This window comes from Macaca thibetana, chromosome 10 (assembly GCF_024542745.1).
Source record: "Macaca thibetana thibetana isolate TM-01 chromosome 10, ASM2454274v1, whole genome shotgun sequence".
Classification (NCBI taxonomy): domain Eukaryota; kingdom Metazoa; phylum Chordata; class Mammalia; order Primates; family Cercopithecidae; genus Macaca; species Macaca thibetana.
In genome coordinates, this window is record NC_065587.1 from 77,345,558 (window position 1) to 77,371,904 (window position 26,347).

The 26,347-nt window shown below is 38.9% G+C and overlaps 1 protein-coding gene and 1 long non-coding RNA gene across 3 annotated transcripts in view; both read left to right on the forward strand.

The window, feature by feature from the left end:
* The window catches only part of PLCB1 (phospholipase C beta 1), a 741,541-nt gene that overhangs the window by 517,102 nt on the left and 198,092 nt on the right, over positions 1-26,347 (forward strand). For both annotated transcript variants that reach the window (XM_050807500.1, XM_050807501.1), the window contains exon 10: positions 23,758-23,904. In XM_050807500.1, the coding sequence (XP_050663457.1) occupies positions 23,758-23,904 (147 nt within the window). The remainder of the gene's footprint in view (positions 1-23,757; positions 23,905-26,347) is intronic.
* LOC126929060 (uncharacterized) lies at positions 804-15,570 on the forward strand. The gene is made up of 2 exons (XR_007717059.1): positions 804-2,297; positions 2,613-15,570. It is a non-coding gene; the product is annotated as an uncharacterized LOC126929060 (long non-coding RNA).

The following is a 26,347-nucleotide window of genomic DNA, read 5'->3' on the forward strand; positions in this document are numbered from 1 at the left end:
GATCACAAAACCTCTGTGTCAACCTTAATAGCAGTATAAAGAAGCAACATAGAATAGTGGTTCCACTTTTGAGTTTCAAAGCTGAGATCCACCTCACTAGTTTTATAGCCTTGGTGCTTAACTTCTCTATGCCTTCATTATTTCATCTTCAAAATTAAGGACAGAAGAATTCTTGATTTGCTTGTTGTAGATTTGAATTAAATAAAACCTGCAAAGCATTTGGAAAGAAGAATCTGGGCCTGTGTAACGCGATGAATAAGTGTTAACTCTTCTCAATGTTTTGAAGTGTAGTGTGTTGGTTTTCATTCCTCAGGAGTTGTTGTCTATTTTTTCTAGGAGATCACATGATTTCTGGGCCTTAAACTTTCTTTTATTTTCCCCAGCACCTAGAAGATGCACCTTCTCATGATGAAATCCTTAATGTAGACTTGCAGGTGGGATCTAATCAGTGACCCAAAGTATTTGTGCCCCAACTGATCACTTAAGAATGTTACCTAGTGGCCGGGCGCGGTGGCTCAAGCCTGTAATCCCAGCACTTTGGGAGGCCGAGATGGGCGGATCACGAGGTCAGGAGATCGAGACCATCCTGGCTAACACGGTGAAACCCCGTCTCTACTAAGAAATACAAAAAACTAGCCGGGCGAGGTGGCAGTGCCTGTAGTCCCAGCTACTCGGGAGGCTGAGGCTGGAGAATGGCGTGAACCCGGGAGGCGGAGCTTGCAGTGAGCTGAGATCCGGCCACTGCACTCCAGCCTGGGCTACAGAGCGAGACTCCGTCTCAAAAAAAAAAAAAAAAAAAGAATGTTACCTAGTGGTCTCTGTACAGGAAAATTTTGGCTAATGCCATCTCTACCTAAAGCCTTATCTAGCACGTGGGAAGGACAGAGGCTTTGGAGTCCAACAGCTGGAATGTAGCTAATGGGCCAGCCACCTGCTACCATATAACATGCACCCTCAGTCACCCCAGGGGACTCCAGCACCAGTTGAGAAGTTCTGGTTGGCTGTATCTGTAGCTCCTTCTTCTCTAGAATCCATATGAAAGAAGTTCAACTCTTGAGGAGTTAGAAGTCAAATTACAAAGACCTTAGTAGGGTCATTTCAGCTCTAAGTCATGTACACAAAAAGGGACTCATGATAGCTGCCTTGTTTTAGGATAAAGTGAGATTGTGTCTGTTAATGTTTAGCCCAGCACACAATAGTCATTCAGTAAATGGCCTAAATTGTTATTATTAATTGTTTAAAGCAGGCCAAATGGTACTAGAGGAAGCACACAGTCTCTGGTGTTCTAGTCTTACAAACTCAAACTTACAAGCCAACCTACATTAAGTCATTCATAACTTCAGTATTTAATAACTCTTCAGTGAAAGGCAAGAGGCTACAGACAGTGACAGACCCAGAGATAAACCCTATGTCCCTAGAGATTTGCACTCCTCTTAAACGTATATATATTATATATGTATAATTCTATTTTAATATAATATGTAAATATATTAATAATCTAATATCCATAATTAATATAATATCTAAATATTACTTCTTGAAACCCAATGTGCACCTGAATCACCTGAGCCCTTGTTAAAATGTAGATTCGAGATTCTGCATTTCTAACAAGTTACTGGGTGAGGCAGAAGATGCTGAGCAAAGGCCCACACTCAGTAGCAAAACTCTAAGAAGTACAGAGAAAAGTGCAGCAAGCATGAAGATAAAGGGATTTCTTCCTGTAGGGGACAGTTCATGGAAGAGATAACATTTGGGCTGAATTGATTTTAACACAGATGAGCTACAGACTTTAAAACTTTAAACTTTTAGTCAAGTAGTTAATACATTTGGATCAATAAACACATAAGAAAATAAGTAGGGAAGTTTAATATTACATTATAATTTATTCTTCTGCTGCTTTCATTTTAACTGTTTTCAGATGTGCCCAAGTGTTAGTTAAATTGGTGTTGATCTCAGTGCTGATCAGGAAATTAAGTCTTATTTACCTGAGAAAGGCACTTCCATATAGCCTATACTTGTTATAAAATGCTAAGCATAAGATACACACATAATATACATAATAGAATATAAACATATATAGCATATATATACACAACATATATACACATACACAGAGACACACACACTCTCTGATATCCAGAAACATATCTTAAAGTAGGTATTAAACAAATAAATAATATGCAAACCTGACATGTGCTGTTTAGCTTTTATTTGCATTTTATATAATTTTTACATAAAACATAGACTTGAAATTAAATGAAAAAATTTTAGTGTCATCAAAAGCCCAGCCGGGCGCGGTGGCTCAAGCCTGTAATCCCAGCACTTTGGGAGGCTTAGACGGGCGGATCACAAGGTCAGGAGATGGAGACCATCCTGGCTAACACGGTGAAACCCCGTCTCTATTAAAAAATACAAAAAGCTTGCCAGGCGAGGTGGCGGGCGACTGTAGGCCCAGCTACTCGGGAGGCTGAGGGAGGAGAATGGCATGAACCCGGGAGGCTGAGCTTGCAGTGAGCTGAGATCCGGCCACTGCACTCCAGCCCGGGTGACAGAGCGAGACTCAGTCTCAAAAAAAAAAAACAAACAAAAAAAAAAAAGCCCAATTGCCAAAGCTGACCATAGTTTAGCTGACTAAAAGGGTGACACATGGAAGTATGAAATGAAACTCCAGAAGAGACAATAGACTTTGATCCTCTGAGGACCTGCTGTAATTAGCATGTCAGCCACATCTCCATGCTGAAATTTCTGTTTTGGGAGATGTGTGTGTTGGTTATAAATAATCAGAGGATTTCTGTGCAGTCTAAGGCTGGGTCATGTGTGTGGGTTCCACAAAGACAGAATTTGAGTCTTGTCACAGAGGATACTATTCTCCTGGGAGTTTGATTTTTACCATTTGAAAATCACACATTGAAAAATACCGTGGCCCCTGGTCAGCAAAAGCTTCCTCCTTTCCATGTTGTTTGCACTGTAGACTTAGATATTCCTGGCACAGGAATATGCAATGACCACTGCCTCTTGAAAACAACATGTTCATGAATGTCATACTTTCAAGATCAGTGTCTCCAAAACAGTTATATTTTTAATCACTTAAACTCTTCAGATGAAACACAGTGAGTAAAATTAGCATGAAAAATAAAATAGTCTATAGTCTGTAACTTTGGTAACAGAATGCAGACTTCAACTTACATATCTATGAACGAAGGTCAAATTTTACTTAAACTGCCAAACCAAAAGAAAACAGTAATTTTTTTCATGCTTTTATTCTGTGAAGATCAGGTGTTTATGAGTGTTTGTTAAATAATTGAATTAGTGTAGCAGATTATAATAGCAGATGTTTCAAACTACCTTCCTTTTATCATCAGTTCTTCCTCCTAAATTTTTATAAGGCATACTATACAGAAGTATCCCCACTTTGTTGTAATTAAATCATAAAAATGAAGCTATATAATCCCTTTTAGTGACACTACTCACTGAGTTAATAGTTTAATAGTTGAAATGAACTCAAAATTATAATGGCGAAGCAATTTGATTTTAAGCAAAGTAGTAGCAGTTCAGATATAGCAAGTGTTTTAGCTTTTTTTCCTTTAAATAGTATCAGTAGGAAAAAAGCCCTATTGCATTTTCAGTATAGTTTTATTTAAAGTATTATACAATTGAGCTATGTTCTCTCATTGTCAACACCAAGAAATAGGCTGAGAGTGATAGGAAGAGACTGGACTTGGGAAACTTGAAACCTGTAATTTTAGGTGAGACTCCTCCAGTTGAAAAAAATGGCAGAATTTAACTCAAACTAAAGCACTGAATAAATGTACTTGTGCATATAAGCAAAAAGTCAAGGTGTTAATGGTTTCAGACATGACCATATCCGGAAGGTCAAGTCATGTCATCAGTAATTGTCTTTGTTCATCTCTCATCATTTTCTCATACTGGCTCTAGTTCTTGGGCAGATTTTCCTGAATGCCAAGACAGCCACCAACAGCTCCAAGCCTATAGCTCACCAGTCCTAGTACACAGAAATCCTTTTTACTCATGGTTCCAATGAAAGTCCCAGAATCCAGGGCATGGCTTCAGTCACTCAAGGCCACTTCTAAATTAGAATCACAGTGTCCTGAAGGATGGGATAAAAATAAACGGACAGGCTTAAGTCATATGACTCCCCCAAGAGCCCATAAGGGGTCAACTACCTAAAGCACAAACCACATAGACCGACAATTGGAGAGAGATGGTTCCCTAAAATTCAACCAGGATATGCTTCCTAAGGGAAGGAATAGTGGTCGCTTGGCAGATAAAAAGAGTAGATCACACCAAAACTAGGTCAGAAATCAGTCATTCATTATGACTCTTTATTTGGCCTTACCAAGCCATTTAACTTCTTTGACTAGCCCTGCTCCCTAGTTTTCTCAACTTTGAAATTATTTCCTGAGAGAATTACCAGAAGAATTAAATAAGATGCTTTTGGTAAGAAGGTTACATATATTCATTGTTGTTGGCTAAATCGTCGTTGACCTGAACTAATGAAAAGTGATCATTGGCATTTATGCCAAATTATTTTAAAACATTTATGAGTCTAGAAGTGAGACTCAGTGCCTTGGGCTGAGGTATTCCTGAATATTGCTGTTTCTCATCTAACAGGCTTATTTAATGTACTATAATTAAGGATAAGAATAATCATTTATTAATGAAACTTGAAAAAATATGGCATGTCATATCTGTGCACAAATGGTCCTTTCTGACTCATTCTTTTCTATACCTTTTTATTAAAATGGAATTATAATTATAGTCATAAGAGTAGGGATGTACACTCGACTCTTGCTGTTTACTTCATTATCACTTCAATGTAGATTTTTTGAATCATATTTTTCCAGCACCATTTCACTTTACTAGGTAGAAGTTATAAAAACTAATAATAGTGATGATTATAATCTCTATTCTCCATCCTTGAAAGATCAAACATGCCCAGATTAAAGAAATAGGCTGGCATAGTGTCATGATGAAGCCAGTAAACCTCAGGCAAGAGACTTTACTTGTGTGCTTCAGGTTCTTCATCTGTAAAATGGGATGAGACCAGCAATGTAGCAGACACCTGTGCTAGTCCCATGTCCCTTGGCACTCATGGTTCCAACCCAGCCACCTACACACTTGGTAACTCTCCAGGGCCTTCTGTCAGTCCATTCACAGCCGGGCTACAATTCCCAGGGATTGTATGCCTCACGAGTAGTTGAAGAATAAATACCTCATCTTCTATGCCCCTTGGGTTGCAAAGTTCTGATGTGTGTTCTCTGCTTTCTCCCAGAGTTCCTTGATGAGACTGAGCCCTAATTGACCACAGCTATAACCTGCTTCATAACCTTCTCCTTCTTAGCTGCCTTTCCTTCTTGTCTCACTTCTCTTCTCAACTGTTGTTTCATAGGGTCAACTCCCAAAAAAGCTACTTGCACTCAAATCCTTGTCTCAGATCCTGCTTTTGGAAGAACCTAAACTAAGACAAGCACTTTTCTATAAATGGCCTTAGGGAATTAAAAGTGAAAGATGGGTAAGGTCAGAGTTGCTGAGCATTCAGAGAAAAAAAAAATGGAAAGAGGCTATGCCTCATCATTCCTGCCAATCTGTCACATTATTGTCTTCATTGTTTCCAATCATGAAGCCCTGGCCAGTGGCCTCAAATCATAGATTTCCAGTCTACAAAGGACTTAGCCATTTAGCTTAGCCAAACTGTCAGGTTATTAGAAGAGGCAGTTTGCAGAAATGGTAATGTTGGGACCAAGACCCTATTTTCTTTGTCCCATTGCAGAATTCTTCCCGCTACTCCAGACATCCACCTAGGCACTCCATCAGGACTTGCTTAGAAAAAAGTTGCAACACAGTCCATTTAGAAGTTATTGATCGATATCTATAGCAGTGGTTTCCAAACTGGTCCTAGACATAGCACCCTTTGTTTGTTTCTTCTAACAAAGTCTCATGAGAAAGGCCAATATGTAGGGAAAAGCTTTAAAGGTGCTGTCTTGGTGGAATAGAGGGGAGCCTGGAATACAGGTGATGGTGGCTGTTGCCCTACCACTGTCTCCCCTTATGACCCACCCCATTCTCTACAGGGACGTCTGCCCAAACCCTGGGATATTCAGGATGTTTAGTTTAAAAACCACTCCTCTGAAGGAAATACTGACTAGTTTAAAGATCTGCCTTACAATTAAGGTAGCATCCATTTAAGTCATTTTATATAGATTACCTACAAAGTAGTTGAGGAAATAGAACCGAAGTGAATCAACAAAGTCAACACAAATGAGATCAATTTTCTTCCCAAAAGACAAAAACAGAGGAAAACTATATGATGTAGCCAATGTTTTTCATGCCTTAATTAAGTTACTGCACTGAAAAAGCTGCTGAAAAGCTACTCTAGGATTTTATTGATCGAGATCTCATTTAAATTCCATCTATTGACTCTCCAGCCTCTGCGGAGGGTTACAGAAAAATGGCATTGTCGTCCCTGAGTGCATTCCAAGTTCTTCTTAACTTCATGTTTGGTATGTTCATAGACTTCTCTGAAATATTTCACATTGCCTAAGAATGAAAAAAAGTTTCAAGATAGTCATTGTGGATCTATTGTTCATTGGTTGACCTGGCAACTCCTTTTGCTTTCCTTTCCCTTATTATATTTCCTTTATTCCCAGAAGGCAGGGCCGGGGCCTGAGGAAAGGCAAAGGCCTGGCCCAGGAATCCTGTTTGTTTTCTTCTTTCTTTCAGTGACCTCAGTGTCTACTCAGGCCCACAGCTCTGGCCAGAAAGTCACAGCTCCATCTACCCACAGCTGAAATGTTCTTTGTTCAGAAAATAACCAGACAGGAAAAATATAAATAGTAAAAGGTAAAATCAAATGCCAGTCCAATAGAGAAGTGAGCTTGGTAGCCTCATCAACCTCATTGTCTGCTGAGTCTTGTTAAAACTTTCTTTCATCACACCTTTCAGAGGTGCCTTGCCATTTCATGTGAGAGCTATTGGGACACAGCAGAGAATGGCTTCTTTCCCCCTAGATGTGACCTCCCAGCAGAACACGGCATTGATAATGGTTGGCTAGTATACCTTTCCCCTTGTCAGCAGGGTCTAGGAGTACGTTGCAATGTAGGGGTGGGGGGGCAGGGGACTCTGGCTCAGTCAAAACAGGCTGACAGGTTGTACTGTGTTGGGAGGGAGAGAGGCCACAGAGCCACAGGCGTTTGGCTCCTAACATTGGCATTATCCAGGGTCTTGTCAATAACCAATGTGATACAACAGATAAGTGGGAGGGAAACAGGTCGAATGCAGAAAAAAAAAGCAAATCACAGGGAAACCAGATTAAGTGAGGGAGGGACCTTCCACCCTAACTCTTAATAGAAAAGCTGAAAAATGTACCATGGTGGGGAATCCTGCCAGGAAGTGGAAAGGGAGCAAGGATTTCACTAATCTCTTATGGAGATTCTGGAAGATCTGTCCTAACTCTGAATCACTGCAGTCTCTAGGATGCCAGCTGTGACAGCAAAGATGATCTCTAAGCTAGGGATAGCATTATTTTAACAGGAGAGTTAATTGAGAATGATGAACAAAATCAAACTTCTTACCTAAGCATTCTACCTTATATGTAGAAAATAAGCCCAAAAAAATGCTTCTGAACAATGTGGCTGTATGTCTTTGTTGGGGGTTTTCCCAGAAGCCAACTTTTAAAGGAGATTCAAGTCCACAGAGTTTGAAAGGTGATTCCAGGAAGTACTAGTAGGGCAGTAGGGAGTGTGAATGAGGAAGAGACAGCAGCTTACAAAAAACGTGTTGTCAAGACAGTCATTCCCAACCACAGCCATTGTTGGAGGATGCTCTTAGAAAGTGTTAATTCTTAGGCCCTTCCAGCCTGCACCACATGAAGTCAGTCATCAGGCAGAGATTCAGATACAAGTCCAGCCCAGCTGTATCTCCTGGAGCACCAATACAGTCTGCTATGATATTATTACCAGCAAAACACTGTTCACGATACTAAAAAGGATGTTCCCACCTCACTCTGCAGCTATAACAAGAATCTCCAGCATGTCAAAAAAGAGATCCTTCAAAGTACCTGATGCTTATTGAATGCATTTCTTTATTCTAACATATACCTAATGCAGTTGTGTGGACACTTTAACAATCAAGTGTTACCCATCTAACTTATGAACTGCTAGAAAGAGGAACAAAGTCCAGATAAAGTATTTGCTCTCAAGGAGCCAAGGAGAAAATTCTAATATTACAAATAATTATAAAACAAGATATAATGTGATTCATTTCCATTTATTTATCTAGCTAACATCCATTCATTCATCTAGCAAATATCTATTGAATAACTATGTGCAAGGGAAGCTTGAAGGAAAAGGGAAGTTTTGTTTATTGACATTATGGGGAGTTTCTGGAATTGCTCTAAGCTCTTTACCTGCAAATTACCATGGCACATTTTTCAGCTTTTCTATTTCTTGTACAAAACCTCAGACAAGTCTTCAAGTCCATATTATTATTCCCATTTTACAATGAGGAAACCGACTCTTTGGATGGTCCAGTAATTTGACTTGTTATACTGTTTAAGAATGAGTTATTGAGAGGTAAGTCTAAAGATGTAACATTTGTGACCTGACTGGAACCTTTCATGCTATTCTTGACTTACTCGTTGGTTTATTTACTCAACACACAGTTTTTTTAGTCTTGCTACCTGTGTCAACCCTTGAGTCAGACAATGAAAGGGCACCATTCTTCATCTATCAGGGTTCTCAATGTAGTAGAACCTCCTCTGTAGTCAGTACAGTGGGGAAGGATGTGCTGAAGGCATCTGAAGAGGAAACTGGCATTCCATGCTGTGCTTTATGCTGCAGAGCAGAGGGCCAAATGAGAGACAAGTGGCATGTAGGGCACTAAAAGATAACATGTTTTAAGTAGCTCATCAGAAAGCATTAATGAGAACGTAATATTCTGGGCCTGCCTTTATGCTAGACTATGGAAGAGATATAAACAAAGTGAAGGCCATGGTCCTTGCTCATACAAAGCCAATGTCCAATTTGATCAAGAAACATGACATTCTGGTGAAGGAACTAGAACATTTTTTCTCCTTTGTATTATGGTCAGGAACCACTGTGGAGGGTCTCCTCTCATAAAGCACTGTGACAGTGTATTCATAAAAGGCAATGGAATTGGTTTCCTACCCTCTGAGAACCTCTAATTTTAAATGATAAATCAGTCCTTCTACAAATCTATGTTCCAAACACAGCTCTAAAGCTGTATTTAAGAGAGACAGGTTCTAATCTGGATTCTGTTCTTATCTTTCTATGTCATTTTAAAGGGGCTGTTTAATCTCTCTTGGGACAAGTTTGCTTCTCTGTCATGTTAAATAATAAAACTGTCTTCTACCTACCAAATAGAATGATGAGGAGTAAATAAACTCACAGATGTGACAATACTTTGAAAAAGGGAAAGTGTTAAATCAAAGTAAGGTGTTATTATTAAGAATTTTCACACAAAACCACATCAAATAGTACAACTTAATACAGGGGAAACTGCAGGGACACAGAAAGCTGTGAGCACTGCGTGAAGAGCCAATCTGCAGGAGCTTTTGAGAAGAGTACATAGCCATTTAGGGGCCATTATCACACCATATGTTGGAGCTGTATTTGCACATAGTTATGGTAATAGCACAGTTTTTGCAATCAAGATGGAATAACAGTATGTGACACTTTTCAACTTAAGATAAAATAATAACACATGGAAACAGGTGCAGAACATACCGACTCCAGATTTAGGGGGAAAAATGGCAAAATAACCAAAGACGCCAGTGAAGTTCATATAATGTACAAAAGCACAGTTAGCTGACCAATGTGATAGGAAAGTTTGTGCCCAGGCAAAGATAGTTGAGAAGGGAACATTTAGATTATTTCTTAAAATAGGCAAATAGACTTTGGTGAGCCATGGGATATTAATGCCATCTGCACTGACTTTCTGTGAGCTGATCTAGCAGAATTTGCAAGGCCCAAAGCACCAGGAAAAAACGTGAGCCGAGAAATTGCTTTTCAGTGCTGTGCTTAGAAGTGATTTAAGGAGGTGCTAAACCACTGGGCTGGTAGCGTTCCAGTATGCTCTGGTATTATTGCATTAAGAGTGAAGATTGAGCAATGATGAATGGATTCTCAACCACCTAATCCCGGTGACATCCAAACATCTGAGTGCCAGATCCTGCCTAATTGGCATTTGGCACAGTAGAAGGAGGCTGGTGTCCATGCAAGCTGGCAGACACATTGTCCAGTTTTCCCATCTTGACTGTGATGATTCTACGTGGATTTATGGGCCATCTGTCTTCCAAGGCAAAATTTGTAGATTTCTCTGTGCTGCAGAGCTCTGAAGATGTTATTTGCATGGGTTTAGCTGTTTTTATTTTTTAAAGCTAACCTGCATATTTTTTGCAAAGCCCACAAAACAATGTCACTTCTTGTGTTCACCATTTCTCTTGTCCTCATGTTGGCATGACAAGTTTTCTATTATATTTCATTTTTCTTCCTAAAAATCAGATTCATGGGTTGGAGGATAAAAATGCTAGAGGATGCTTTTAAATTACTTGCAGAGATTAGAATGTAAATTAAGTCGGGAAAAGAATTTGGACCTTGATAGACAAATTCAAATCAAAGAGCTAATCCTCACGCCTCTGCCAAATGGGTCATTTGTCCGCCGGAGCTCAGCTTCTTTACACAGAAAGATTAAAGTAACACGTTTTAGAGAGATAAGTAAATCCTGGGAAAACTCTGCCTTGGTCACATTTAGGATTATTTTTAGGACCAATGCAGAGTGCCCAGATTGAAGCCAACTGCCAAGAAGGCAGGACACCTTTCCTCCCCATCGTCCATGCCCCCAGTCCAGGCCGTGTTAGGAAAGTTATGTGGATAAGCACTATCAACCCTACCCACCACTATCTGTCTTTCCATTGCCCAGGCATGGTATCCAGATCCATTTCACACTAAATAACCTTGTGCCCTCAGACAAGTTGCTAACATCTCTAAGCCTCCGTTTACTCAACTGAAAATGGGAATTTAAAAGTATGTCTCTCATAGGATTTCTATGCCTGGCGTGTGGTCAATGCTCAGTAATAGTAGCTCCCATTATTATGATAATTATGGTTATTTACCTTCTTCTATCACTAGATGATGTGTGATGTCTTCTACAGCAAGCAGCATAGCATCATGTTTAATGGCATGAAACACAAAGCCTGACCGCCTGGGCTCAAAGCCCAACTTATTCACTTATGAGTTGTAACCTTGAGCAACCTTCAGCAAGCTACTTGAGCCACCTTATCTTTGGGCACAAACCTTGAGCAAGCTACTTGCCTCAGGTTTCCCATCTGTAAAATAGTCATAGAAGTAGCCACTTACAGAGTTACTGTGAGGATGAAATGAGTTAATGCTTGCATATAGCAAGTAGCGTATCATAAAAGATTGTTCAACAATATGCTGGAAATATTTTAAATCATGAAACTCTTCTAAGGCTCTCTTTTTCCTTGCACTTTCCTGTCATACCTTTTTTGTTTTGTTTTGTTTTGTTTTGTTTTTTAGTACTGCATGTATAAGCATGGCCTACCACATTTTCTTTCCTTGATCCTTTTTCCTTTAGCACTTTGCTGCTGCTGCCTTAAACTGCTTTTAGGACTAGCTCAGGAGCAGTTCCATGCTAGTTCTTTAATGGCGTGATGGGGGCATATCCTAGCTAACCATCCAATTAGCATATCGAGCAGGGAAGAACCTCAGTGGGGCCCCTTCCAGAGACCTTAGCAATGTGCCATGAGTTGTATTTAAGGATTAGTTTTTGACTATGCCCTATGTACTTTTTTCTTCCCCTGGGTCACAGAGCTCATGCAGAGTGTAATGAGAGAATAAGGTGCTGAGGACTTGCTACTGCGCTCAGAAATTTCAGTTAAATGAGCAGCATCTGCTTGTGTTAACTGACCTTATTTAAAGTTACATTTGGCCAGGCACGGTGGCTCACATCTGTATTCCCAGCACTTTGGGAGGCCGAGGCAGGCGGATGACTTGAGGTCAGGAGTTCAAGATCAGCCTGGCCAACATGGTGAAGCCCCCTCTCTACTAAAAATATAGAAATTAGCCGAGCATGGTGGTGTGCGCCTGTAATCCCAGCTACTCACGAGGCTGAGGCAGGAGAATGACTTGAACCTGGGAGGCAGAGGTTGCAGTAAGCTGAGATCGTGCCACCGCACTCCAGACTGGGCAACAGAGCCAGACTCCATCTCAAAAATAAATAAATAAATAAATAAATAAAGTCACATTCATGAACTTGGTAGAAAGTGAGAGCCTATTACATTATTTCAGATCCTTTACTTGTGAATCTAATAGGAAACTCTACCAGGGCTGAGCAAAGGAAGAAGCTAAGAAGAGAGGGCACTGATGGAGCAGGTGGTTCACAATGTGCAATGTCATGAAGTACAGCCAACTCTGCTGTCACTTAAGGATTGATTTGGCCTATTCTGAATTATTCTAGTCCCCTTTCCTGGTCTATTTTGATAGCTTTGAGCATTTAATGCTGTCTGGTTAGCACTTCTGCTAGGCAGAGGTAGGACGTAAGGATAAAACTTTCAATCTTTCTAAGACTTTGTCAGGACTCTGCCCCCCAAATCCTCCCTGTCTTTCTTCTGCATATTTGTTGGCCTTCAAGGTACCATTAGTCAATGCCTGCGGGGCCTCTTGGTTCTGGTCTGTGAGCTGTTCATTGCATTTCTTTGATGTTTTCTTCTTAGTCCTTCCTTTACAGTGTCATTTATGGCTGAATTCGGAATTGCCATTTTTAGTTGTCTATGATACAATATCGTTTGAGATATCTGGTTGCCAAGATGAAGCACAAAACCACTCACAATATAAATTAATACATAAATGTTAATATTCAGGCACCAAATAATCATTTTTTCAATTAATATTTACTGAGCATTTACAAGCCAGGCACAGTTGTGAGTTCTAAAGATCAGCAGTGAACTGGAGGAACACTGCCTGTCTGCTGGACTTCCCACTGAGCGCCTGCATCTCTTTGCTGAAGGCTCTGTTTAGCTTCCAGAGCCCCCTCTTCCCAAGGGTGCAGTTGGCCAAAGAGTACTGAGGAATTATCACCCTGGAAGCAGTTCTCAAACAATGACTGATGGGACTTGGTGTAAATACTCCAGCTCCCTCTCCCCTTAAATGGGATCACCTTCAAGTACATGTTCTGTCTCATTTCCTTTGAGGGAAACACAAACTAAGACACTCCATCCTCATGAAACTCATAATCCCTGGAGGAAGAGACCAAAGCTAGCATACCAGAAAATATATCTATTAGTAGAATGACAGATGGTGATAAATGCTATGGAGAAATATTAAACAGCATATGAGACAGGAGTGCCAGCAGGAGAGATTGCTATTTGTATGGGCTACTCAGGAAAGGCTTCATGTTGTAGTAACATTTGCATTTGAGAAGAGTCTCAGTGCACTCAAAACAAGTCTCTCTCTCTCTCTCTCTCTCTCTCTCTCTCTATATATATATTTCTATTTTGAAATAACCTAGAGTGGTGGCTAAGCACTAAGAGCCTTCCCTAGTGCCTGGGCATCAGAGAGGGAATCTGGTCCAAGCTGGTAGCCCTGCGTCATCTCATTCTTTTCTGGTCTTGGTCATTGACCATCCTTTTCATAACCACAGGCTCGGCTCCATCTTTGCCACCCTTGGGTGGACCGAGGAGGAACTCCCTAAGGCTCAGGCCCGTCTACTTAGACACTTCTGCTTCTGTGGGTTCTGGCTGCTTGGGAATACCAGCAGCAACTTTCTGGAGCACCTTCTGGGAAAGGAGCCACAGAGCTTCTCTCTTCAGGACATCAGGCTTGTCTGCGGTTTCTCCTAGACTTGAGGACAAGGAAGCCTTGGTATGAGAATGTCCTCAGGACCAAGCAGAAAAATGTGCCTTTTCATTCTTCTTTCTCTGCCATCCCTTTCTTCCCTGAAGCAAAAGGTCAAATGCTTTGTTGCTGCTTGTTTTGGAAAAGTGTAAGAGGGACTGGTGAAGGATAAAGGAGGAAATATGTCAACTCTCAAATATGACAGGATTGAACACATGATTTATTTTATCATCTTAGAATTTAGTTCTAGAAGTCTCCTTAATTTTTTTTTTAGATTTAATAGTATAATTTATCTAGCAGTGTTTTGAATTAAAATTGCAACTTTACATGACAGACTTAGGGTATAGAATTACAAATCTGGACATAATTTCCTGGCGACTGAATCAAGTATCAACATATCCGATGACCACCATGATGGGAGTTGGACAAGTCACCAGCACTCAGAAAATCAAAGGTCAGCTTGACTGATCACTCCTTTAGAAACGTGGGGAGTTGACTGCTTCTTGCACACACCACCGCACCTGTTCCACACAAGCAGCCTTGTGAGATTGGCAAGAGAAGCCAAGATATCCAAGCTATTTCCCACCTAATAAGTACCTAGGAGCTCAAGCTTCCTCTGTGGCTGTGATGGCACTCTACCTAGGAAAAGATATAGCAAGGAAAACCTGACAGATCATCCAGACAGTGCCATCTGTGGTAAGAGATTAGTCACTGCATACTTTTCATTAGAAAAAATATAAAGAAAGTCAGAGAATCCCACGGTAAGTCCCTGCCAGGCAAAGCAGAAGACCTGTTCTTCCCATCGGATTCAACATTACCTGCAAATACTAAGATCAAAGATAAGAAATGTAAGATCTGACTTTTAACCTTAATCAACAAAAATATCTGCAGTAGGATATAGTAGAATCATGGAACTTCAGGAGAAATATGGTAGGTTGAACATATTCAACTAACTGATCTTTCTTGAAACCACACCAAAACTCCATTAAGAGAGACTTTTAAGGGCGTAATCTGGCAAGGGTGAGGGATAATAGATAAGAGACGACCATTACATAATTTAGGCATCTGGCTATATGTTTACAGCAGTTAACAGATCTGAGAACCTGATCATTGGTCATCTGTGTGAAAACCTGGAACCAATCCAAGGTATAAAAAAACCTTAAAAGTCTCAGAAATTGATGATGTTTGTTTCCTCTGGAAGTGGGATTCAAGATAAGGCATAAAACAAAGAGGATAGTTGACAGCTACTTAAGGAACAGTCAGAACTCCCACCTTACAGAGACTATTTATTTATTTATTTATTTATTTATTCGCTGGAGTCAGGAAAACGGAGGGTTTTGAGGATGACACAAAGCCCAGGTGAAAGCAGGCTATAGACCGGGTGCAATGGCTCACGCCTGTAATCCCAACACTTTGGGAGGCTGAAATGGGCAGATCACCTGAGGTCAGGTGTTCCAGACCAGCCTGGTGAAACCCTGTCTCTACTAAAAATGCAAAAATTAGCCAGGCGTGGTGGCATGTGCCTATAGTCCCAGCTACTCGGGAGGCTGAGACAGGAGAATCACCTGAACCCAGGAGGCAGAGGTTGCAGTGAGGCAAGATAACACCACTGCACTCTAGCCTGTGTGACAGAGCGAGACTCTGTCTGAAGAGAAAGAAAGAAAAGGAAGGAAGGGAGGAAGGGAGGAAGGAAGGAAGGAAGGAAGGAAGGAAGGAAGGAAGGAAGGAAGGAAGATAAAGTGATCGTAAGCATACCAAAAAATGCTGAGACCTCCCTCATTCTTCTCCAATCTTGCTCTAGAATGCTGGCATCCAGGCCTTCACTCTATCGTGGCAAGAGATTAGAAAGAACTTCTCCCAAGACTCTAATCTGCCTAAGTGTAAAGACCTAAAGATATCAATATTAGGTTATTACTCCAAAAGAGAAAAAGACAGATCCCTCTGCAATGATGCCTTACCAACTCTCATACTTTTCAAGGGCAGCAAACACATCCAGAAATCCAATCAGCTTTTTAGTCTGCCAATTTGAAATATGAACAGATAATTAAATGTTACTAGACATATGAGGAAAACTTCCTTAAAAATAGGAAAAAGCAGGGAAAAAAAGTAACTTTGTAGGAAATAATGACTATGTAGTGAGAATGTGTGAAGTATACACGTATCATTAATGTCCATAGAAAAATAACCAAATATATTATGTCCATGAAAAAGAACAGAATGCTATTTTTTTCAATAAATGTCAGAGAACATAAACTGGCTGTTAAACACAAAAACAAAACACTCTGAAAAAAGGTGGAAATACAGTTGAGGAAATCTTTTAGAGAGTAAAGCAAAAAAATTAGATGAGAGATTGGAGAGAAAATGTATAAAAGTTTAAAATCTGGTCAGGTGTGTTGGCTCACGCCTGTAATCCCTGCACTTTGGGAGGCTGACATGGGCAGATTACCTGAGGTCGGGAGTTCGAGATCAGCCTGACCAACATGGAGAAACCCCGTCTCTACTAAAAGTACAAAATTAGCTGGGTGTGGTGGTGCACGCTTGTAACCCCAGCTACTTGGGGGGCTGAGGCAGGAGAATCGCTTGAACCAGGGAGGCGGCGGTTGCGGTGGGCCGAGATCGCGCCATTGCACTCCGGCCTGGGCAACAAGAGCAAAACTCCGTCTCAAAAAAAAAGTTTAAAATCCAGACAAATAATATTCCAGAATGAAAAAACAGAGGAAATTATCATAATAATTCATAAAATTTTTTTTCCAAACAAGACCACAGCTTTCAGACTGGAAGGTTTCAAAGAGTGCCCAGCATAGGGGATAGATAAACCTATGCCAAAGCATATCATTGTGAAATTTTAAGAAACAGGGACCAAAAGTGCTAGAAATTGCCAGAGGGACAAAAACCAAAACAAAACAGGCCACACACCTGTTTTTAGGATGGTGAATCACAAAGTCTTCAAACCTCTTAACAGGGCTAAAAGACAGTGGAGAAAATTTTTCCACAAAAATGTTTAAAAAAAAAAAATCCAATCCAAAATACTGTGCCCAGCAAAACTAGCAATCAAGTGTGCAAGTGTAAAGAAGTCATTTTTAGACACGCAAGGCTCGAGAAACTTAATATTCATGAACTCTTTCTCTGGAAGCTACTGACCAATGTGCTCCAACTAAAATTAAAAAATCAACAATGAAAGGGGAAGACATGGAATAAATAAAAGAGATTTAGCACAAAATAGAAGTGAAGAAAACAGAAATTAATCAGTCTAGATTGGAGCAGGTAAAAGGCTCCAGAAAAGGCTTCAAGAGAATCTAACAAAGAGAACACTTGTTATATCTGTGCATATTGCAAAACCCTTTAGCTAACCGGTGGATACTTTGGAGTTGGACTGGAGATATATGCAAAAAATTAAGCAAATGATAAAACAAGATAATTATTAACTATAGGGAAAATAAAAAAATTATTCATGAAGATAAAAATAATTGTTAGGTTACTGTATGACTCAACCCTGAACACACACAGTGTTTATGATAACATAAACACTGAACACTGTAACTAAATCATAGTATAACTATCTCTGAAAGAATGGGAGTAATGTATACATGTGCTACAGGAGTAGAGATAAGAAAGAGCAATATTCTCATCTTTCATGGTGGTAAGTCAAAAATAGCAATACATGCATATTCTTTTGAGATACAGAAGTAAATACCAAAAGCTTCTGCTAAAAGATTTGAAAGTGTTTGCTTCTAAGTAGGGAGACGTGAAGAAGTGTGTTTCTCTTAACTGTCCTAGTAACAGTAGTGCTGGATCGCAGCCATAGAATAATTCTAAATTTAGCAGATAACCCTTGACTTTTTGACCATGTTGTTTTTCCTATACTTGTCTCCTGAAGTGGTATCTGCGTATCAAGAGCAAATCACACAGGTGGCTTCTTAGCTCCCCTTGGTGACTCCACACGCTGGCCGCATTCAGCCCCTCCCTACTCCCTCCTTGTAAACTTAGCCCATCAGCAATCAAAGCTGACTGATTTTTCTTCACCTTCTACCAGACTTGGGCAGCAGAATGGTAGAAGGGAAACTGGAGCAGAGCTGGATCAGAATGAATTGCTTCTTTCAGAAGAGTCCTGAAATTTACATCCCCAAGAAGGTTCCTATCTGGCCAACATGAAATTAGTGTGTTTGTCCACTAACTGAGTGTGTGGGCTGCAATTTCAAACTCTTTAGTGTTATATGCACTAAGAACTACACTAAATGAATAGAAACCTGAACTGATCAGCAACAGGAATCAAAGAGGAATTTTATGTTCCATGTTTTTAAGTTCTTGAAAAGCAATGCTCTGATGGACACATCCTTGGTATTTCCAACCCTTGACACATAGAGATACACCCTCAGTAAAAATGTGTTCATTGATAATCACCAGCAGTAAGGAGTGCCCCAGCTCCAGGGTGCATTCAAAACATTTTGCTGTTCCTGGAGAAATACGAGCTGAAAACATCTTTTCCCAAGTACCTGAAACAGGAGGGTCAATCCAGAATGTCTCCTTAAAAGTAGGTTTTTAGAAGCCCGTAGATAAAGGGATCCGAACCTGAGAAGATGAGAGAACCACTCCACAATGCTCTTCTAGACCATTCTTCCTTTCTGTTCTCCAGGGCTCCCTTTTCTGGACACAGATCTTCCTCATTCTTAATTGTTGCAAGGCCAGTGGGATGGCCCTGAGTGTAGAGGAGGCATCGGAGTAGCCCATAGCCCAGTAAATACTCAAGGACCTTTGTATGTATTTGCAAGCATGATGGCATCCCACTGAGTGTCACTGAATACACTGCAGAGTTATAAAGCATGATTTTAAAGCATCTCTGGAAGGTATCATTACGTCATAGCAGAATTTTGAATTGATGTCTTTCTGACATCTTTAGGAGGATTGTTTTTCCTATTCTTTGAGGGATTTACATTTTTCGTACTTCAGCTGGAAATGGTACAAACACCATGTATGTTTATGAAAACCTTTAAATGCCATTATATGAGTGACATGTCCAATTGGAAGCATACTGATTTATTATTAACAAAATATGTAAGGGAATTTATTTTTAGCCTTTGTCAACTAAGCTTATCCTTCTGAACTCAACTTTTCTTTCTGGTGATTTTATTTCAGAAAATAGTAGCATTGCTTTTATTGTGGTTTGATGTTTCATAATCTCACTCAAATATGGGACATTTTGTTTTAATTTAGCTAGAAATAATTCCTATTATATTAGCCTGATTGAATTCATAGACTTTCAGAGCTACAGGAGACTGAGGCATCCATATAGATTACTCATCCTATAATTGAGGAATTTGTCCCTGACCAGTGACAAGAATGGAAGAAAACTGGATTTCTTGCAATGTTACTGATTTGTTTAGAAAAGCAATGTGTTTTCTTATCTTAATTCTCAAGGTTTTTCATTCTTCTATGTGCCTCAGTGGACCAGAAAAAAATTGTAAATTTTTCACAAACAGTGCAAGTTTGATAGAAAAGGGCTAATGCATTTAAGTCAATGGTGACAACAATATTCCAGCTGAAGGTTATGTGGAAGGAAAATCCTCAGAGTGTGTTCTCTGCCCCAAGTCTTTACTAGTCAGAACTATTTTTTAGGCTAATTCGTTATGACAAAACATCTGTATTTTTGCAAATACTCTTGACCCCTTGACTGACACCTACAAGATTACAAACTGACTGCTCTTTATCTTTACATTTTACTGGCTTTCCTTGACTTTGACATATCTCTGCCTAATCATTTAATGTATCAAAAATCTTCAGCATTTGCTCCTTTTGTTAGCAAGGCAAAGCTTTGGGATTGAAAAGTTGATACCTGGTTTCACAGTTAAGAGTTCCCTGATTGCACAGTTATTTTTTTGCTATGATATGAATGTGTTTACAAGAAGCTCACTTGTAGTCTGCAGTCGTATTCTACCCGGACTGCCCTTCAAACTCAATCTTTGTTCTTATTTAAGGTTAGGTAAATTCTTTCACTAGGAATTTTTAAATTCTTTAATATAATTACAAATAATCCTCACACTCACTCACCAAACTATTGTTGTTTACTGATTTTAATCTATGCTAAAAATTATGTTAAAAGTTTTTATTCCAATGAGATAATAAAGGTAGAGAAAACAACCAAAGAGGTTATGGTTTATTTGACCTGTAGGATATTAACTAGTCTATATTCAATTTAGTAATATCTGTCTAGGTTGTGTTTTTGGTTTTTGGTTTATTTGCTTGGTGTTTGTTGACAAAAATATACAAACACAGACATACAAACACATAAACATACACATACAAACACATACATACATGTGTGTATATATGTCTACATATATATTTATATGTGTGTGTATGTGTGTTTCATAGCTTCCTTTGACCTGGCTTTGACATCTTCTGGATTCCTCAACAATGGATTAAATAAAACTTGGATACACATTCTTTGCATGTTCCAAATTATACCTTGACCTTAATTATAATATCTTCATTTGAGGATGACAAATATATGATGCGTATACCCTCGCTTTTCTATCCTGTACCCAAGGCAGACATCAAAATTCATCACAGGCATGGTTCGGAATCTTTCTCAACACAAGCACCCAGAAGACATTAACAATAAATGGAAATTGGAACTAAAGTTAAAATCCATTTGTCATTTCTGCCCTATTGGCCTATGTTGTTTTTGTCTTGCTTTTAAAAGTTGCTGATCAAACCAAAGCATGTTTATTCTTGCATTTCATTCTTGTTCTTCTTTCATGTTCAATAAACCATTGTATTAGATTGCACAGTTATTTTATTGCTGTGATATGCATGTGTTTACAAGCATACACTTGCCAGTTTTCTATACCCTGTGACTACCCCGGTATGCACACTCATCCAGCAGTTATATTACTTTCCTTTCCTGGCCCCTGAAGATACTTGCATTTATTGCCTGTCTTTTAAGGAATTGCTAGTTAGAGACTGAGTTGTATGAAATTGTCTTTTGCATAGGTTAAAAACAGCAAATATTACAAATTTCATATCATCTGTCCTAATCAGAACACAAGAATCAAACAAAATGGTGCTGTCTTTGGTGATCTTCCAGTTTCAAAACAATTTATTTTCTATTTTGAATCCCAATAATCATCCAAAAGAAGTGGTGATTTAGCACCCACTGTGCGTAAAGCATCTAGTAGACACCAGGGACGACAAAGATACATGCACATTCAGCTTTTAAAGGTGTTCATGCCTGGGTTTCAAGGGGTGAATGGCCTTATTTTCTATTAGACAGTGAGCTCTTTGAGGGCAGAGGCTGTGATTTACTGTGCTTTATTTTTTCTGTGCATTTATCGTATGGTAGATGTTCAATAAACCTTTGTGAAATTAGTGAAAGGCAAAGAGATAGGGGAGAAGGAAAGGAAATAGAGAGAAAGGGAGGAATAGAGATTCTAGTGTGAAAAGCACCTGCCCAGGCCCAGCACAGTGGCTCACGCCTGTAATCTCAGAACTTTGGGAGGCTCTGGTGGGAGGATCGCTTGAGTACAGGAGTTCAAGACCAGCCTGGGGAACATAGGAAGACCCCTGTCAATACAAAGAAAAACAAAATTACCTGGGCATGGTGGCGCATGCCTGTGGTCTCAGCTACTCAAGAGGCTGAGGCAGGAGGATTGCCCGAGCCCAGGAGGAAGGTTTTTCCTTTATGAAGCAGCTCCTCTCATCAAAAGAGCCAAAACAAACTTTCCTTCTTATTTTTTATTCTTGGACAAGAGTAAAAGCAATTTAGCTATTGAGTTTCCAGAACTTGGGAAAAGCAGTCATCAGTCACCTTGAGAAACGTATTGAATGTGAAAAGATTTTTACTGTGGTAAATAATCAGTGCTAGTTTTGCCATTTACAGATGACACACCTCTTAGCAATCAAGAATAAATAATGTTTAAATCAGTAAAAATTAGAATTGTTAAATGTCGTCGTTTTACTGATAGGTTTGGCAGTAAGGGTGAAGAGAAGGAAAACAGATACTTTTATATACCATTGGTGAAAGTCAATTGCTAGGACTTTAACAGTCAATTGCTAGGAAATTGGTTATGTGTATTAAAATCCTCAAAAATATGCAAAGTCTTTGAATCAGAAATTATATTTCTGGGAATTCATCCTGAAGAAATAATTAAGTATTTATACAAAGATGTAACCATCAGAGTAGTCAAGTCAATGTCATTTATACTAGTGAAAAAATTAGAAACAACTTTAATGACCAATGATAATAGAATATTATTTTGTATTATACTGCTATATTTTATGATATAAAAATGTAGATAGTTGCATATTTTATGCTATAGTTATTTACCTGCATAGAATTTCTTTTTACATTAAAAATGTTCATAATATATTGCTCAGTTAGTACAAATGTTACTAAATTATATTTATAATTATATGTATGTGTGTATATGCATGATTACAGCTTCATAAAAGAATTATACACACACGGGTGTTTTTCTGGAAGGATACACAGCAATATTTTAACAGTAGTTATCTCTGAAAGAAAAGTTAGGGATGTTCAAAACAAGTTTTATTTTTTCTCTCTGTTTATCTCATTTCCCAGTTTTTCTTTAATGAACGTATTCCAGTTTTATAGTAATAAAAAACTGTTTCAACAAGAAAAAAAAAATGCTACCTTCCGACATTTGTTGGCAACATATTTACTACCCACAGATGCGCTGTTGTTTTGAAGCTTTGATTGTCAAGATTGAAGAAACAAATTGTAGTGATAAAGCAAAATAGTTAAGATGATCCTATGTATCTATGAAGATTATTATGATAAAGAATTGTCTCAATACGTGTATCAAAACAACCAGTTGTATACCTTTAATATATAGTTTTTAAAATTATACCTCAATAAAGTTGACAAAAGAATTTTGTCAATATTTAGTATTAGTCAACTCAGAAAGGTTACAACATAGAAAAATTTCTAAATAGAATCTGAGTAAACCAAATTAGCTGTGTCATATTTCTGCCATCTGAAGTAAAATCATTCTTAATATGAGATTTAAGGATCTTTTTTCATGAGCATTCAAATTTTTATTTTTAGGAAAGACTTGTTTGTGGGTATCTTTATTTTCTGTTTCAGAGAAAAAAAATATCATTATTTGAAAACACTTTCACATTATGTTAAATGATAAAACCACTCGTAAATAATTTATTTTTTATTTTTTATTTTGAGAAAGAGTCTCACTCTGTCGCCCAGGCTAGAGTGCAGTGGCACAATCTTGGCTCATGCAACCTCCACCTGCTGAGTGCAAGCAGTTCTCCTGCCTCAGCCTCACAAGTAGCTGAGATTATAGGCGCCCACCATGCCCAGCTAATTTTTGTATTTTTAATAGAGACAGGATTTCAACATGTTGACCAGACTAGTCTCAAACTCCTGACCTCAAGTGATCCACCCACCTCAGTCTCCCAAAGTGCTGGGCTTACAGGCTGCTTGTATATAATTTTGATTGTAGAGTAACATGTATTAATAAGAAAAAAATTGAAAAATTACCCCAAATTCTATCACACAGAGATAAGCACTGATAACATTTTAGTGCTGATTCATAAAGGTAACACCCAGTCTTATATTGGGAAACAGGAGGTTGGTGTTTAGTTATTTAAATCCTCTGAAAAGTCGGTAGGGATCATGTAAGTACATTTTTTCTCTATTATCTGTGACATTTGGAAATAATTGTAGTGAAACAGCATAATCCTACACTCTTATTTATCCACACTAAAATGTAATTGTGGCTGCTGTCTTCTACCTTGGACACTACCAGATATTTCTGGAAAAAAAAAAAGAGGCAACTTGACACCCGTAAAAAGAATGTATTCACATCCTTTCTAACTTCATTTCCTCCAGGACAAATATCAGTGGATGGGTTCATGCGCTATCTGAGTGGAGAAGAAAACGGAGTCGTTTCACCTGAGAAACTGGATTTGAATGAAGACATGTCTCAGCCCCTTTCTCACTATTTCATTAATTCCTCGCACAACACCTACCTCACAGGTATGAATTTTCTGGTTCTTTGTTACTTTAACCAGTCTCATCAAATTTCACCAACCTCTACTTGCTATTGTTCAGAAGCTGAATTGTGTTTTCTTCCATTTCCTGTGAAGTGCCTCTGAGAACTCTGGGGTTCCACCACCAAAGCCTCCCACCTCCCATGAGCAGTCATGTCCACATGTGTAGGAAGCAATAGCATCATTTCTCCATAGCCTAAGTTTTCAAGTCTTCTAAAATGCAACCATGGCTGACATTTTCAGACCAATGGGATTTTTGTGTAACTGAACTCATTCTTCAGTGTACTTGAAGCCATGTCCAGTCCTACCCAGTTCTCTGGGCTGTGTTCATCTACATGACAGCTCAGAAGGTCTTAAGTGGTGGCTCATGCCTATAATCTCAGCACTTTGGGATGCCGAGGCGGGTGGATCACCTGAGGTCAGGAGTTTGAGACCAGCCTGGTCAACATGGAGAAACTCCTGTCTCTACTGAAAATACAAAAAAAAATCAGCCAGGTGTGGTGGCGCACGCCTGTAAACCTAGCTACTTGGGAGGCTGAGGCAGGAGAATCACTTGAACCCAAGAGGCGGAGGTTGCAGTGAGCTGAGATGGCGCCACTGCACCCCAGCCTGGGTGACAAGAATGAAACTCTGTCTCAAAAAAAAAAGAAAAAAAAATTAAGTAATTGCTTTTTGTTCAAGGTAGGACAGGGCTTTAGACAAAAACAAATTGACCTGTGAATGACAACTTATACTTTATTGTAAATGTTATAATAAAGTAGGAAAAAACAACAATGTGTTTCCTAATCTGAGCTTAAATTAAGCATTGACCTATTTGGCAGTCTGGTGAAGTGTATGCACCCTTCTCAGAATGCTAAATGCATAAATTAAGTACCTAGAATTAAAGAGGAAATAAATTTCATTGAAATATTTTTATAAAATGTTGTGATATATATCCTTGTATATCTCAGTATTAACACAATTTGACTAAGTATAAGCAAAATGTTGTGATATTTGCAACAATTGGAATATAATACACAGATCTTGCTAGTGACTTGTAAGCTACATACTTAACTAAAGAGAACGTTAAATTTTGTGTGGAGGTTAAAATTAAAACTGTAACCATTTTTTCTCATCCAAGTTCAAGGAGGTTCATGGAATATCACTTTAAGAGTCTAGATCTTTGACATGATAAAATTCAAAGAAATATAATTTTTAAAATCTGAGCACATTATAGAATCTTACATTTATCCTATATTTAGGAGCACAAAACCCAAAAATACTTAAGTATGTGTCCGGTTGAATTTTGGGTATTGTGTGTGATTTTATTTAACTGGAAGTCACAATATAGAGTAGATTTTTTACTAATAATCTTTTGAGTCCAAAATACCTTCCAACCGATATATTTATGTTCATTACATTCTATTTTATTTGTCATATAATAAATGAGTCAGTAGTACCAAAATGAATGACAAGACTGACTGGATATACATTCTATTTTTTCACCTTCTTTCAGAATATATTAATTTTTCCCTTTCTGCATATCACTAGGGTTTTCAGATTTTATGTATGTTCGTTGAATCACAGCTACCATTTTCCTTTTGAGAGACCAAATTGTCTCAACTTTGGTTAGTGGGAGACATTTTTAGGCTATCATTTGTGTCCTCTTGACATGACCTATTAATCTTTGGAAGTGTTCTGGCACATAAAGATCTTCTGCACTCACCTTATTCTTTTCTGCTCCAGAGATGGAAACAGACTATTCCCCAATGAGCCCTGGTTCTTTTTGATGGGAAAGAAAAAGTATGAGTAACAGCAATTTGGACTCTGAACATTGCCTGGACTTTTTCAGTGATCAAAGGAAGAAAACATATTTTTTTTTTGTCTTTTTAAGGCATGAGTTCACATAAATATTTCTACTTCTACCTACCAATTTAAATTATTATTATTATTATTATTATTATTATTGAGACAGGGCCTCACTCTGTTGCCCAGGCTGGAGCACAGTGGCATGATGATAACTCACTGTAGTCCCGATCTCCTGGGCTCAAGCAGTCCTCCCACCTCAGCCTCGTGAGTAGCTGAAACTACAGGCACGTGCCACCACACCTGGCTAATTTTTTATTTCTTGTAGAGACAAGGTCTCACTATGTTGCCCAGGCTGGTCTCAGACTCCTGAGCTCAAGCAATCCTTCTGTCTCAACCTCCCAAAGTGCTGGGATTAATGACATGAGCCACTGTGCCTGTCCCCAATTTAAATTCTTTTTAAAAAATTTTATTTTTCCATCAGTTATAGGGGTATAGGTGGTATTAGAGTATAATATAGGTGGTATAAAGAGTAAGTTCTTTAGTGGAGATTTGTGAGATGAGATCCTGATGCACCCATCACCCAAGCAGTATACACTGAACCATACTGGTTGTCTTTTATCCCTCACCCCCTGCCCCAAGTC